At 37.9% G+C, this 13392-nt stretch overlaps 2 protein-coding genes across 3 annotated transcripts; one reads left to right on the top strand and one right to left on the bottom strand.

Moving 5' to 3' along the window:
• Positions 1 to 1362: 1362 nt before the first annotated feature.
• On the top strand, positions 1363 to 4498 carry LOC124630037 (pro-resilin-like). 2 transcript variants are annotated; one of them, XM_047163743.1, is made up of 5 exons: positions 1363 to 1759; positions 2060 to 2824; positions 3034 to 3223; positions 3565 to 3603; positions 3761 to 4498. In XM_047163743.1, exons 1-5 carry the CDS (start codon positions 1751 to 1753, stop codon positions 4339 to 4341), a joined length of 1584 nt encoding a protein of 527 aa, XP_047019699.1. In that variant the 5' UTR covers positions 1363 to 1750; the 3' UTR covers positions 4342 to 4498. The 2 variants fall into 2 exon arrangements, with proteins under 2 accessions (XP_047019699.1, XP_047019701.1); XM_047163745.1 differs by having other exon boundaries at positions 1364 to 1759; positions 3034 to 3082.
• Positions 4499 to 4503: 5 nt separating this feature from the next.
• LOC124630038 lies at positions 4504 to 11728 on the bottom strand. Its single transcript, XM_047163746.1, has 6 exons — positions 11287 to 11728; positions 9944 to 10152; positions 7466 to 7601; positions 6843 to 7108; positions 6658 to 6766; positions 4504 to 6334 (listed from the first exon to the last, which is right to left on the bottom strand). The coding sequence occupies exons 1-6, from the start codon at positions 11330 to 11332 to the stop codon at positions 6264 to 6266; spliced, it is 837 nt and encodes a 278-aa protein (XP_047019702.1). The 5' UTR covers positions 11333 to 11728; the 3' UTR covers positions 4504 to 6263.
• Positions 11729 to 13392: the final 1664 nt, after the last annotated feature.

The raw sequence follows: 13392 nt of genomic DNA, 5'->3' as shown, positions 1-13392 counted from the left end.
TTACGAAAAGCTTTATATATTTCCAATAGGCGTGAGTCATATGTAATGATCATAAATATGATGTTATGAGATCCGAGACACAATAATAACGAGTTCAAAAATCGTGAAGTCATAAGCCTCATTATAAGTGTAAAGTTTCGCAGCACGTTATCAACGCGTCGCGGCGTCGCGGGCGCAGGTAAGGGGCGGCTTGCCTCTGTCGCAACGCGCGCACTCACGACTCGCTAACTAGCGAGGATGACACAGATCACTGCACGGCCCGACATCACGGATACAATGTTCCATTTATAAACAACCGCATATATTAGTAATAAACATAAGGACACCTGGCTTTGCCTGGATCAATAAACTTCTTTTTGACAAAATCATAAAGTTGAGGAGGTCAGATAGGGCAATCGTTCCATAAAACACTGGTACTCAGCTACATCCGGTTATACTGGAAGCCGACCCCAACATAGTTGAGAAAAGGTTCGGAGGATAAGGATGTTGACATAAAGTTTTTCTTTGAAATTCAGGCGACTTTCACGCACTCATTGCAAATTACCTGCCAATTTGGTACCTCACGATATACCTTTACAATACTTAAAAATATAATACTTTCGATACTAAATCGAATCTTCATTCAAACTGAACAGGAAGAAATTGACAAATAAGTAAACAATTGCAGTAGTTAATTAATTGTTATCATTCTGTCAAGAGGATGACATCGAAAACAGTAAATCATCTATGCAGATTGACAGAACTGAAAAATGTTGTTTATACCTATCTAATTCATCATGTGTGCAACTGCATTATTCGTTGCACATACATGGGACGAGGCCTAGTTGTCTGACGATGTCCCGATGTCATTCACATGGCCTTCGTATGTTAAAAATGTGGGTATTGCTAAGGCCTCTCTAGGTGACTGGATCTACAATTATTTATAGTCATGATTTCGATTATTGCCAAATACGTAAGATTTACGATGCACTTTCATGTTAACATTATATTTTTACTGAGTATGTACTACATACCATCAAGTAACAAACTTGATGGTATGTAGTTTGTTCGTAGTATAACAATGAATAATAAATAATATCATGCATTCATTGAAAGATTCATTTGCGTGCAGTTGTTGTGGGGGCTAGTTGGTCTTACTGAACCTATAATTATGTGAGATTTTTCTGATACGACGTTTTTATTAACTTGACCACACGCACTCGTCCGTCTAATATAATATACGAAAAATGTTGTATAAAACGAGAGCTCAAAAAGTATTTTTCTGGTTCTCAAGCTTTATTGCAGCTAAAAAGATTGGTATCTACTTACTTATCTTGGAACTTGACAAATTATTTCCATGAGCGGTTGATATTTGCAATAATGCAAACCTATTAAGTTTCTAGATATCAATTCTGCTTTGACAGAGCTACTGACAGACAAACATTTATTCAAAATAAATGGGAGCGTTTTGCTGATATTAATTGTATGTATTCGTCACGTAACGGAGTCATTATTTGTCGTTGCATGCGCTCGCGCCGATCCGGGAGTCCCACGGATGACGCGTCGGTGACGGCCGTTCGGCAGATGCACGAAGCTAGACGTAGACTCACGCGTGAGCTGTTGCATCGTATTGGTATCACGCTCACCAGTGCCAACTTTCCTATATAAACAGCGACTATTCAAATTTAATGTATTCAAAAGCTAAAACTTTGTAAAGTAACACATCTTCCAAGCTCAGTTAACTTTAAGGTTTCATGAAAGCACCCCAGTGATGATTTTAGTAAGTGTTTGTTTATAAAGGATTTAAAAGGGATGGATCACCATTATTTTCTGTGCCCTTCACTTGTATATTCAGTGCGATTTGTTGCGAAATTTTTTTTTAATCGAGTTTTTTTCTACTCATTTTTTTCCGAGAATGAGGAAAATAGTTGAAAAAGCATAAAAATCTGCTAAAAGTTATATATACTTTTAACAATAGAATGAAAAATGTTGTTTTCTCTGGTAGAATCCATTTGTCGATTATTAAATGCTTCTTTAACTTCTACTCTAACTTCTCTAACAATGATTCAATATTTTTCAGTTCCTATTTTTCTTGCTAAGCGCACTTGCGTGGCCGGCTAGCAAATGTGAGCCTCCTGTAAACAGCTACCTACCTCCCTCTGGCTCTGGTGGTCGACCATCATCTCAATATGGCCCACCTGGCAGTAACGGAGGCTCCGGAGGGGGATCTCAACCAGGTGGTGGATTAGGTCCCTCTGGATCTCAGGATTCTTATTCCAACGGACAAACAGGACCATCTGTAGATACGCAATATGGTCCACCATCGGGAAGAGGTAACGGACAAGGATCTCAAGGGTTTGGCTCTCAAGGACAAGGCAGTTTCAGTGCACCTGATTCACAATACGGTCCACCAGGACGAGGTAACGGAAGAGGTCGTGGAGGTCCTGGTGGACCTGGAGGGCCTGGAGGCCCCGGAGGTCCCGGAGGTCCAGGTGGCAGAGGCCGTCCACAGTCGTCATACGGTCCTCCCAATCAACAAGGAGGTACAGGATCAGGAAATGGTGGAGGTCCAGGTTTCGGGCAACGACCTGACAGCTCGTATGGTCCTCCTCCCACAGGAGGATTCCAGCCTTCAGGAAATGGTCAATCGGCACCAGATTCGAGTTATTTGTCTCCTGGCGGTGGTTCTCAAGCACAGTCTCAAGCTGGAGCTGGATTCAACGGCGGTCCTGGTGGCCAGCCATCATCGTCGTATGGTGCACCTGGCTTTGGTGGTGGTCCTGGCAGTGGTCCGGGTGGGAGGGGCAATGGCCGTGGTTCGAGCTACGATGATGGACAATCTAATGTACGTTTTGCAGAACTCTATTTTTCATTTAAACAAGTAAATCATTAACCACAATGTTTATTTAAAAGTAATTACCTAATAATTCAAATTCGAACTTTGTTTATTTTGGTCCTGGCTATTTGAGACTAGCTGACACGTGTAGTAAGGAAGAGAGAAACAAATAACGCTCCTAGTAATAACGTTATTGACTTTTCAATGTTGTCTTTCAGGAGCCGGCTAAATACGAGTTTAGCTATGACGTGGACGACGCTCAGACAGGTACTAAATTTGGTCATTCTGAGCAGCGCGATGGCGACCTGGCCACTGGGGAGTATAACGTAGTGCTGCCTGATGGCAGGCGACAGGTAGTCGAGTACGAGGCCGGCCTGCAGGGATACATGCCTCAGATCCGATACGAGGGTTGGTTCATTATCTTGGTTGGCGACGCGACACCTGTGAATAGCTTTGTGCCAAACTGCATTTCTGAAACCAATCAGCCAAAACGAATAACTTACTTGAAACATTCAGGAACAACTGAAACTATTTTACCCTAAAGTACTCTTCAATTCTAATAAACCCGTCCAATTTATTAGGAAAATTGTTGTTGTTTCAAATTAGCTAATTTCATTGTAAAATTAATGTGAACTAATCTCCGCATTACCTAAACAAAGCTGTTGGTAATTGGAATTTACTTGCTGGTTCAAATTTGTATTAAATTAGTTTTCAGTTTGTTTAATGGATATTTATTTCTTTTCAATCAGGAGGCGGCAACGGTGGCTCTGGAAACGGTTTTGGGCGAGGTAATTAACCCTTTTATGGTTTGAAAGTGCTCTTAAAAGTCAAAGTAATCTGAATTCTCGATATCATAAATCACTGCTCAAGCATCATAAATAAAATTTTCCCAATATTAACCTTAATTATAATTTGATATACTTAAGTTGACATATTATTTAACAGGCGGCAGCGGTGGACCAGGTGGTAGTCAGGGCTACCCTCAAGGCGGTCCTGGTGGGAACTTCCCAGGCGGCGATGGCGGTTTCCCGGGATCTGGTCAAGACCAGCCCGGCTCAGGACGCTATCAAGACGCCGGTGGCTTCGGACAGGGTGATACTGGTAGTCAAGGCTTTATGGGCTATCCAAGTGGACGCCCTGGAGGTAATGGCAGAAACGGTCAGGGATCCCGTGGGCCAAACCAAGGCTCGCAAGGCAGTTCGGGAATTGAAGATTTGAACGGCGGTGGTAATGGTTATCCTAGTGGAGGACCGCAAGGTAACGGTGGTTACCCCAGCGGTGGTTCCGCAGGAGGTAATGGCGGGTACCCTAGCGGTGGCCCTGGAGGCAATAATGGAGGTTTCCCTGGTAGTAACGGAGGTAACGGCGGTGGTTACCCAAGTGGCGGACCGAATGGAGGGGGAAGAGGCGGCCCCGGAGGACAGAGTCGAGGAAGAGGACGCCCCGGATCTCAGAATGGTGGTAGCAATGGCGAAGAAGGCTACCCAAGCGGTGGACCCAGTGGCCCTCGAGGCTCTGGGTACTGATGACAAAACAACGAAAGCAGCACGACGAACCTTAATGATAAAAAACATTACCCTCCTTCTTTGGCAGTCGGGTAAAAACAAAACGCTTCCGTGAGTTTCACACTTACGAACTTAAATGAATTTATATAGCTTTGTAAATAAATTATGTAAAAAAAGACTCCGTTTTTGTAACTCACTATATTTCCTTTATTTATAAAGTACAATCGGTATTCATGCAAAGCAGTCATATCGCTATCACAACCCTTCTAATTAGTATGGTATCGCGTTCACAAAATATAATAACAAAAAATGATTCAAGAAAATAATAGTGTAAATGCATAGAAAACAATATAATAATTATTACATTCGAATGCATCAGAGTATCACGAAAAAAACATAAATAAAATAACAAGGTTTACTAAGCCGCAATAGAAAAGGATGAGATCTACACGCATGTCGGATACTTGATACGCAATACTCACTAAGTCGCCTGCTTAAAGTGCTTCATAATAATATTGTATATTAAAGTGCTTGAGAAAATATTTAGCACAGCCCTACATCTAGATATAAGTATATCAAATCTCACCCTAATCCCGCAGGATACGAAAATATTACCTACACATTTTGGTCGTTGTAATTATTTCTTAATCGTTATTAATCTATACACAGTCAAGCTTAGCTTGATTTCTCATGATTACAAGTTAAAGCCTATAATAATTATTATGCTTAAGTAAAGGTAGTACGAATATTTTATACATACATGTACTTAAAACGTAAGTACATTATTAAAATCTACATCGAAAAATAACTTACGTCTTTATTTGTTACATTCGTTTTGAAAGGTGGCCAAAAATGTGCACAGTTAAACCATCAAGATATTAAAAGTTATAAATAAACTCGGGAGCAATGTACCTGGGATACTTCCAAAAAATATTTATATTGTACCAAAAAAATGAAAATATAACATCATGAAAGTCTATTGAACCAGCCAGCACTCCTTTCTATCGAAGCTACTACATCTTTTGATTACTATTTTTCTAGCGACAGTTCAATTAAGTAGGTATACCTAAAGAATAAACTGCTTTTAAACAGCTATAGTAAAAACTAAATAATTGACAATCACATAACTAATTTAGGCCACACAATATATTTCCCTGAAATACAATTTGCTTGCGACTGCAGAGTTGAAATCAGAAACATTTTAATAGTTGCCAGTATTAGATAGCACAAAAATACTTCGTTGCGAAGAGGACGAAAACATTTTGCTTTACAGTAAAAGAAATAAAAAAACTGCGGGCCCGCAATTTGTCTCTCAGGACACACCCGCACTTCATACATCAACTGAGAAAAAGCTTATGTGGCTATTTTTAAGTATGTGTTATTCTTCCTGTGTGTTGTTTTGTTCGTTTAATGGTTTGGGTACTGAATTTAGGTCTTAATATGCATGTTAATTGTTAATTAAAAAGGCTATTTAATCTTTAGGTACAGATCAATAAACTTTTAGCTGCTCAATAAATTAGTTTAACATTGCAATTGGTTTAACGATACAACTTGTCTGTAACGATGTAACATTTCAAGTGCTTAGGTAATAAGCATAAGCAGAACGATTGCCTGCACAGCACAGTTCACGAAGGTAGTAGGTATAATTGTTACGTTCCGAAACGACACTATTCAAGATTGCGAACGCTTTGCTTCGTAGGACCAAGTTCTCTAGTTAGTTACAAGTATATGTACAGTTAACCTACACGAACGTTTCCTGATGTTCAAGTTTTGTGAACTTTCAAAGAATTGATTAACCGTATCTAAAATGGTCTACAGTGCATTCGCCACGTTTTGCTACAAAACACTTGAAATTTGAACCGTGAAATATTTGTCAAACAAATAAAATAAAAGTTTGAATGTGAACATTTCTGGCCTTCTATGCTGGCTGCAATATCACGGTGTTACAATAATATTAAGAAAATAATTGGTATGAGCAAAGATGCTAATGAGTCGTCCACCACTGTAGCGTCATCTGAAATAAAAGTTTGACATTATCAATTTTGCCTGACTAAGTTTAATTTCCAGTTAAGTTTTGGAGGTCTAATATTAACAGGACATTGTTCTTGTAAAACAATTTTGGAAATACTCGTTACCGCTTTATGTTCTTTCATGTGCTATGCTATGGAGTAAAAGAGTTACAAAAAATATTGTTTGTTCAACAACATGATTACCATTTGCGATAACAGACTATTTGGCCCATGAAACAAGGCCGAGTATATACGTAAACTTGATATGGGGTTTGTAAATTGTTTTATATGTTAGATTTTCCCGAATTTATTTTAATTTAATTGTTACCTTTCATTTCTTTTGCCTCGGGTGCATCCGTGCCAATTGAATAAGGTAATGCAATGTAATGGGTTGACTCCGTTTCTCTCTGGTAGAGCGGTGCTATCGTAGCTTGGCACTAAAACCAATACAAATGCATTAATATACAGTTCTTGAAATTAAACTGCAAGGCCAATATCAATTTATAAACTTACTTTTAACTTTATGGCACCATTAATAAAATCAGAAGTAGTAGCATAGAAGCTTAGCTGCAGTATAGTTTCAGCTGCATCAGGCCTTTCTGCGGACACTCGGTACCAGGGCCCCAGGATATACGAGGAGGGTGCCGGCTTATCGTTCACGAGCCACTTGAGATGGGCCTTAGGTCGCGAAGGAGGAAGCGAGCAGTTCGCTACTACCATGTCATCGAAGTTGTATTGCTCTTTAAGGCCTGTTACGCGGGGACGGCCTTTAGGCAGTACTGAAAAAAACGTAATGAAGCATGAAGCAAGAATATCCGTCAAAAATTTTTAATGCAAAGAATACGTAAATGCCTAAATGTGATCACTTCTCTGGGATGTTTCCAAAAATAATAATTGAACCCAAAAAAACCTGAGGAAAATAAATAGGTAACAAAAATATTTTGCAGTGAGATTCAGGTTACAATCAATTAGAAACTGAAAAGTTTTGCCAAACTTGAAATAACTAATAAATAGACCAAGAAAAACTGTTCATCTTGAAACAGCGAGATTCCTCGCCCAGAAAACAACGATTGCAATGTATGATTGGTTTCGCATCAGTCATTACCTTAATCACCATAAAATAGGTAGGTACTTACAATGTATATTGATATATTTCTGTCTAAAGACAGTTGTGAATTTAGGCGCTTCTCCGGAGACCTCACAGCGGTAGTGTCCCGCGGACTCCTGTGTCAGGTTCACTAGAGCTACCACCGTGTTTGAAGAACGTGATATCTGCAAAGAATTTGATGCCTGATTAAAAAAAAAAAGAATAAGAAACGTCAATAGTTTTATGTTATGGTAATATATCTAACATGTACGAGAACATCAGCAGATTATAGTCAGATAAGATTATTTTTTTTATTTTATTTACGGCAAAATAGTGGATAAAACAGCTGCGTTCGTTTCTAATTTATTGTTCACCACTCCAATACATCGTTCCTACAACTATTTTAAAAGTGTGTTTAGTTTTACACTCTGTGTGACAGTATAACAAAGCCACTATTTCCCATACACTGGAGTCCCAGAGCACGCTTATAACATCATATTACCGGCCGACGTAATGTAATCGCTTTGACTAATGATACAAAATGGCCAGAACAAACGTTTGTTACATTCTTGCGATGCCATAAAAACGGAAAAAGAAATGAGTGATTTGACAGGTGTTCAAACTGGCGGGAATCTCATAAAATTAAAATAATTCCGTGATTTGAAGCATTTTGTCCTGTGAACCGTTTAACTGAAAGCTAAATGTTGTAGATATAATTATAGAAAACAAAAACTACGAAACGTTTTCTCAAAGATTAACCAAGTTAAAAGAGATCATTTGAAGTTTCCACGATCACATTTAGATTAACGTATGGCTAATATAAAAATATTCATACAAAACAGATATTTGAAGCGTCTGTCGCTGAAGAAAGTGTACCTATATTGCGCGAAAAGAGCAAATAAGTACTTAGCGAGTTGAAAGTTGTTTTCAAGTATTGCTGATATTTTGAATAGTTACTCACAGACTTACAGATAGCTTTTTCCTTGCCGCCGATTCCGAAGTTTCATCGACAGAATGTGTTCGATGAAATGACTGAGACGAGAGATAGTTTTGTAACTATTTGTAGAGATTAAATACTTGAAAATAATTCTTTGATATTAACGAATCAGTGTTGAATATATTTATCCTCATGAGACGATCTGAATGTGTGTAGCAACAACGTTTGTTGTTCGTACGAAACACTAGCGTCTTATTGTCTGGCGTGTCTAATAGCCTAATTTCAATAAATTAATTTTAGTCTCCGAAATTGTATATTGTGATGAAAATTTTCTGTAATCTGGTATATCTACTTACCTACAGTCAATGACGTCATTGTACTAAATCGTTACCATGTGATATTGTTTCTATAAAAATCATTTCTACTTACGTAAACAGCTGACATTGGGCATATTTATATCACGCATATTGTATGAATTCGAATAGATATAGGTTATACATTTTTAGAATTTTTAATTGATGCGAGACGCGACGTCAAATGATAAACGCACGTGTCTCTTAATTGTTGGAAAATGGCTTCAAAAAAGATAGAGGTTCTTCAATCAATTGTGGGTTTTCTGTGTAATTAAATACTTTTGTACCTAGACAAACAATATCCTATCCTACAGGTATCGAACCCACAATCACGCTTAAGATGTTTTGGTTTACCACTAGGCTGTCGGAGCTTTCACAAAGCGTCGTCAGATTTAAATGTAATAAGTAAAAGGTTACCCATTTGAATGTTACAGTGAATCGTCGCAATATAGAATTCATGAATAATAATTAATCATATGATTTATTAGTACACAGTGTTGACATTTTGATGTGATCGCCTAGTGTCTGCACAGACAGTTGCATTGTTAAATGTTAACATAGACATTATCATGGTGACATTACATACCTACAACAATAAGGGTAAATAAATTAACCATTATGTCGCTTACACTACTTATATATTATATCGCCTTCAGCATTAGTATTCATGATTTAGTTTACACAATAGGTACCTAGTTTGAATATGCAGTTAAAAGTTGATTAAATAAAAAAAAATACAAATGTTCTCCAGTGTCAAACAAACGTCCGATCTTACACAGGACCTTATATTGAAAGTTAAAATAGTTATGAGTTATCAGCGACATTATCAATCTGACCACATCATTTTACCATCACCATCATCCGAGTCGAACGCATCGAACACGCCGAAGAAATCGTCCGAAATCGTCTGTCATTTCTGAGATTATTCCAGATTCTGACGATTCGATCGATTAGACGCGGGCGAGTATGCGAGGTTTCATAAGAATTCATGAAAATAATTCTAAAATTCTCTTCGTTTTTTGGCTCTGATTGTGTGTTCACCATAAACCTCTCAATGCACATCAAAGGAGCCCTGACAGCTAGACATAATACACTCCTACGCAAGCAACTAAAAAGATGTAAATAATGCTATAAATGTACGAACATTTTGGAACAATCGGTGGCTTTGTTTGCAAAGACTAATTGCAAAGGAAAGGTCGGTACATAATCTTTTAACATAATATTTTACATATCTCACCTCAACACTAACTCCAGGAGTTGGAAAGTAATATACAGGGGGGTCATTCTTAGGCACGAAGCGGTAGAACTCGCGGCCATCTTTGTACCACTTGACGGAATACAGGGTGTCTCCTTCCATATCGTACTGACAGCCGAGGAGGGCCATCCCTCCTTCTGGCTCGTGTGTCGGCACTCGGAGCTCCACCAGACGTAAGCTTCTCACTGCATCTGGAACGTAAAAATGAAATCTTGATAATCTTAATGGGGCACAAAAGGGCGAAGTGCACAATTGTCTTATCAATATCTTTCTCCTAGATCCAGACAATCATACAAAACTTCATCAAAATCATTTTACCAGTTTTTATCGTGACAAGATGTCAAACAAGCCTACTTCTAAATTTTTAGTAACTACTTGCTTTCTCCCGATCGATTTTTGCTTAGAATTGAAGCAGGTTAGCTGTCTATTTGTGTTTCATCTCCATAAGGTAAGATAAAGGGACATTAGCGTAATATGACAGCATAGTCATTACTGTTCTGGCAGCTCTATGATCTCTGTAAGGCATGAAATGATCTTGATGTGCCAATGAATCGATTGAGTTCAACATCACTTTTGGAGATTTCTTACTACTGCACATCCGAAGCCATACAAACGGTGATTATAGGTAGGTAATAGACAAATCCTCAATTGCCTAATGGCATTAGTTATTTCGGCCAACGATATCGCGGCATCAACTTTGTAGACATCGAGTCTCCTCTGGTTAACATTGTCTAGCCTATTATACGGTCTGACAGAAATAACCACTATATTAATATAATTTATATTTAATTAGTTGGTAGCATGATATAATTTGTTTGCACACAGAGAGATTCAATTATAAAATATTGCAAAACAAAATAAACTGATAAAGGTAAAGGCTAGTATTAATATTTTATCATGTCCAAATTTATCGTTACACGTGACTGTGGTATTATTTTCGTTCTGTTATATTAAATAGTATTCGAAAAATAAAGCAGGCTCATCTTTCATTATTCTCAATTAATATCCTGCGCTTTTCATTGAGCTACCCTCACGGAAGATTGCCTGAACAGGACAATACTCAGACTAGTATACTTAAACGAAGTTATTTCTTATTGTAAATAACTAAGTTTATCCACTTGCTTTTATCCAAGAAGACTTCACGTTAACTGAGTTCTGTCATAGAGTATTATTGCCTATGACTCACTCACAGTTACAGAAGTAGAACTCTACTATGCACACCTATGTGTCTAACAGTCGTGAATGTGTACGCTAATAGTGGCCAAGAGTACACACCGGGATGTCAACTAAAGTATAGTATAATAATGTGCACTGAACTACAATACCTTGTGTCCACAACAACAACAACACTAGCATCGTCCTCCCAAACATTTTGGTGTAGTGTGCTCAGCAGTCTGTCCACATAACCCCGCGCGCACTGCACAGAACCAGACACCGATCACTTCACTTCACATCACTGGCGTCCATCACAGATAAATCACTGACTCGAACAGTTTAACTGAACATCAATAACAATTGTACCTTTGAATTCACTTAAAATCTGCCGTTCGCGATGTCTAAATAGGCCAGCGAAATTCCGGCGACACGAATCTAAATTTAAAACTGGTCGCCACTGAACTGTCTAGCGCATGCGCCGTGCTAACAGCGTACTGCCAATATCAAAAAGATTGCGTGCTGACGATTATTATTTGCAATTTTTATTTAATTTAAAGCGTGCACTTTTTGCCGTGAGCGTACCCGCGGTGAGGGTGGGTGGCGTGAGTTCAACAAATAATTATTCGGCTGCACACGTGTGACTCAGGCCAAATATATGCAGTAATGTAAATTATAGTGTAACCAACAGCATTAATTAATGTGATAAAAGACTTTACATAGCTAATAGTTTGTTTGAACAACAATTAATTATTATTATTTTGTAAAGGTTCATGACACGCGGTCGAGTGAGAAAATATTGAAAGGTTGCTAAATATTTGAATGAAGTTGGCGTGTATTGTTGTGACTTTTATTGTGCGCGGGATCAAAGGCTATCCTTTTGTCATGAAAAGAGAAAAAAATTACGATATGGCACCCAACATTTTTATAAAATAAAGTTGTAGCCGCATTGCATCAATTGTTTTTTTAATGTGCCCATTGAACTTTGACTTTGCGGTGGCTATGATACGATCCATTGACATAATTTTTGAAGGCCTAAGTTAATTTTAGAACAGAAGTTACACAAAAGGTCCTTTAAAAACATAACGGTCCTTTGAAGCAGCTAATTCGAATTAACATAAAGTGAATTCCAAAGAAATGAATTAATGGTATTATCTTTTTCATTGTACCTCAGCTAGAGGTCAGGATCCGGAGTTATCTGCTCTCGGTAATTTCAATGTTATTGTAACGTATTATCTAATGAAAACATTGGCTAAGATAAAGCTAAAGACACGGCACTCTCGCTTATAATGTTATTTTATAATTTTTTCTTTCGCACTCGTATTTAATCCGCGTGAAGTTTTTTTGTCAAAGTGTATAATTCTGTTAGCACCTCTAAGGACTTGGTTTCAAGATTAAAGGTTACAATAACACATTGAAGAATTTGAGTACATTTTATTTAGGTAATTAAAATAACTTTACCATAAATGCAGTCTTTATTTTGGTTTGTCATTCACTAAAAGTACAGTCAAGTCAAAATTCCGTCATACGGATCGTACATGACGTGTGGTCACAAAAAAAATAAAGCCAAAAAAATGGGGCAATAAATTATGCAACCTGCTACAATATAATACGGAAACCCAAATAAGTTTGGTGGTAGCCTGAAGCGGCTTACAATATGACGCCACCGCTTTATTTCCACTTTGCACAAAGTTAATAAAACGCGGTTCCGTACACATCCTGGCGAGAGACGCCGAAGTTATTTCCGTTGTGACGGCGCGCCACTCGCCTTAGTTCTAAGATTATTAGCTAGATGTCGCACCTTGCCTTATTCTCGCCCGTGCATTGTGACAACTTTCAAGTTTCTGAGAATTTTCTCGCGGCTCAGGAAAAGTGGAAGGTTGATAAATAGCGATTAAAGTCAATTTTGGGAAGAGAGGCCATATATTATTTTTCAATTAATATGCTTCAACTAAATTAAATTTCTATAAAAAAAAATGAAAAAAGACAAATGTGTCTCATTAAAATTAATATAATTGGCGCTTATAAAAAAAACTATTGATTTAAGAATGAGTACACTACACTTCATTAGTTTTGGCATTTAGCAACCCATTTGGATCGCTTAATTAGAAAGCTTTGAAATAAAAACTTCTTATTAACGCGTTATAAAAAACTCTTAAACATAAAGTTTTTCATTTGCTTTCCGAACATTTTCAAAGATTAGCACTTCACCGCCATTCTTATTTGCTTTCAAGAGGTTGAAATGGCACCCAACGGCCAGAGATTGTAGTGTAAGTCCG

This window comes from Helicoverpa zea, chromosome 4, assembly GCF_022581195.2.
Source record: "Helicoverpa zea isolate HzStark_Cry1AcR chromosome 4, ilHelZeax1.1, whole genome shotgun sequence".
NCBI classification, from domain to species: domain Eukaryota; kingdom Metazoa; phylum Arthropoda; class Insecta; order Lepidoptera; family Noctuidae; genus Helicoverpa; species Helicoverpa zea.
Note: the sequence above shows the minus strand (reverse complement) of the source record. Positions and strands in the feature narration are given on the sequence as shown.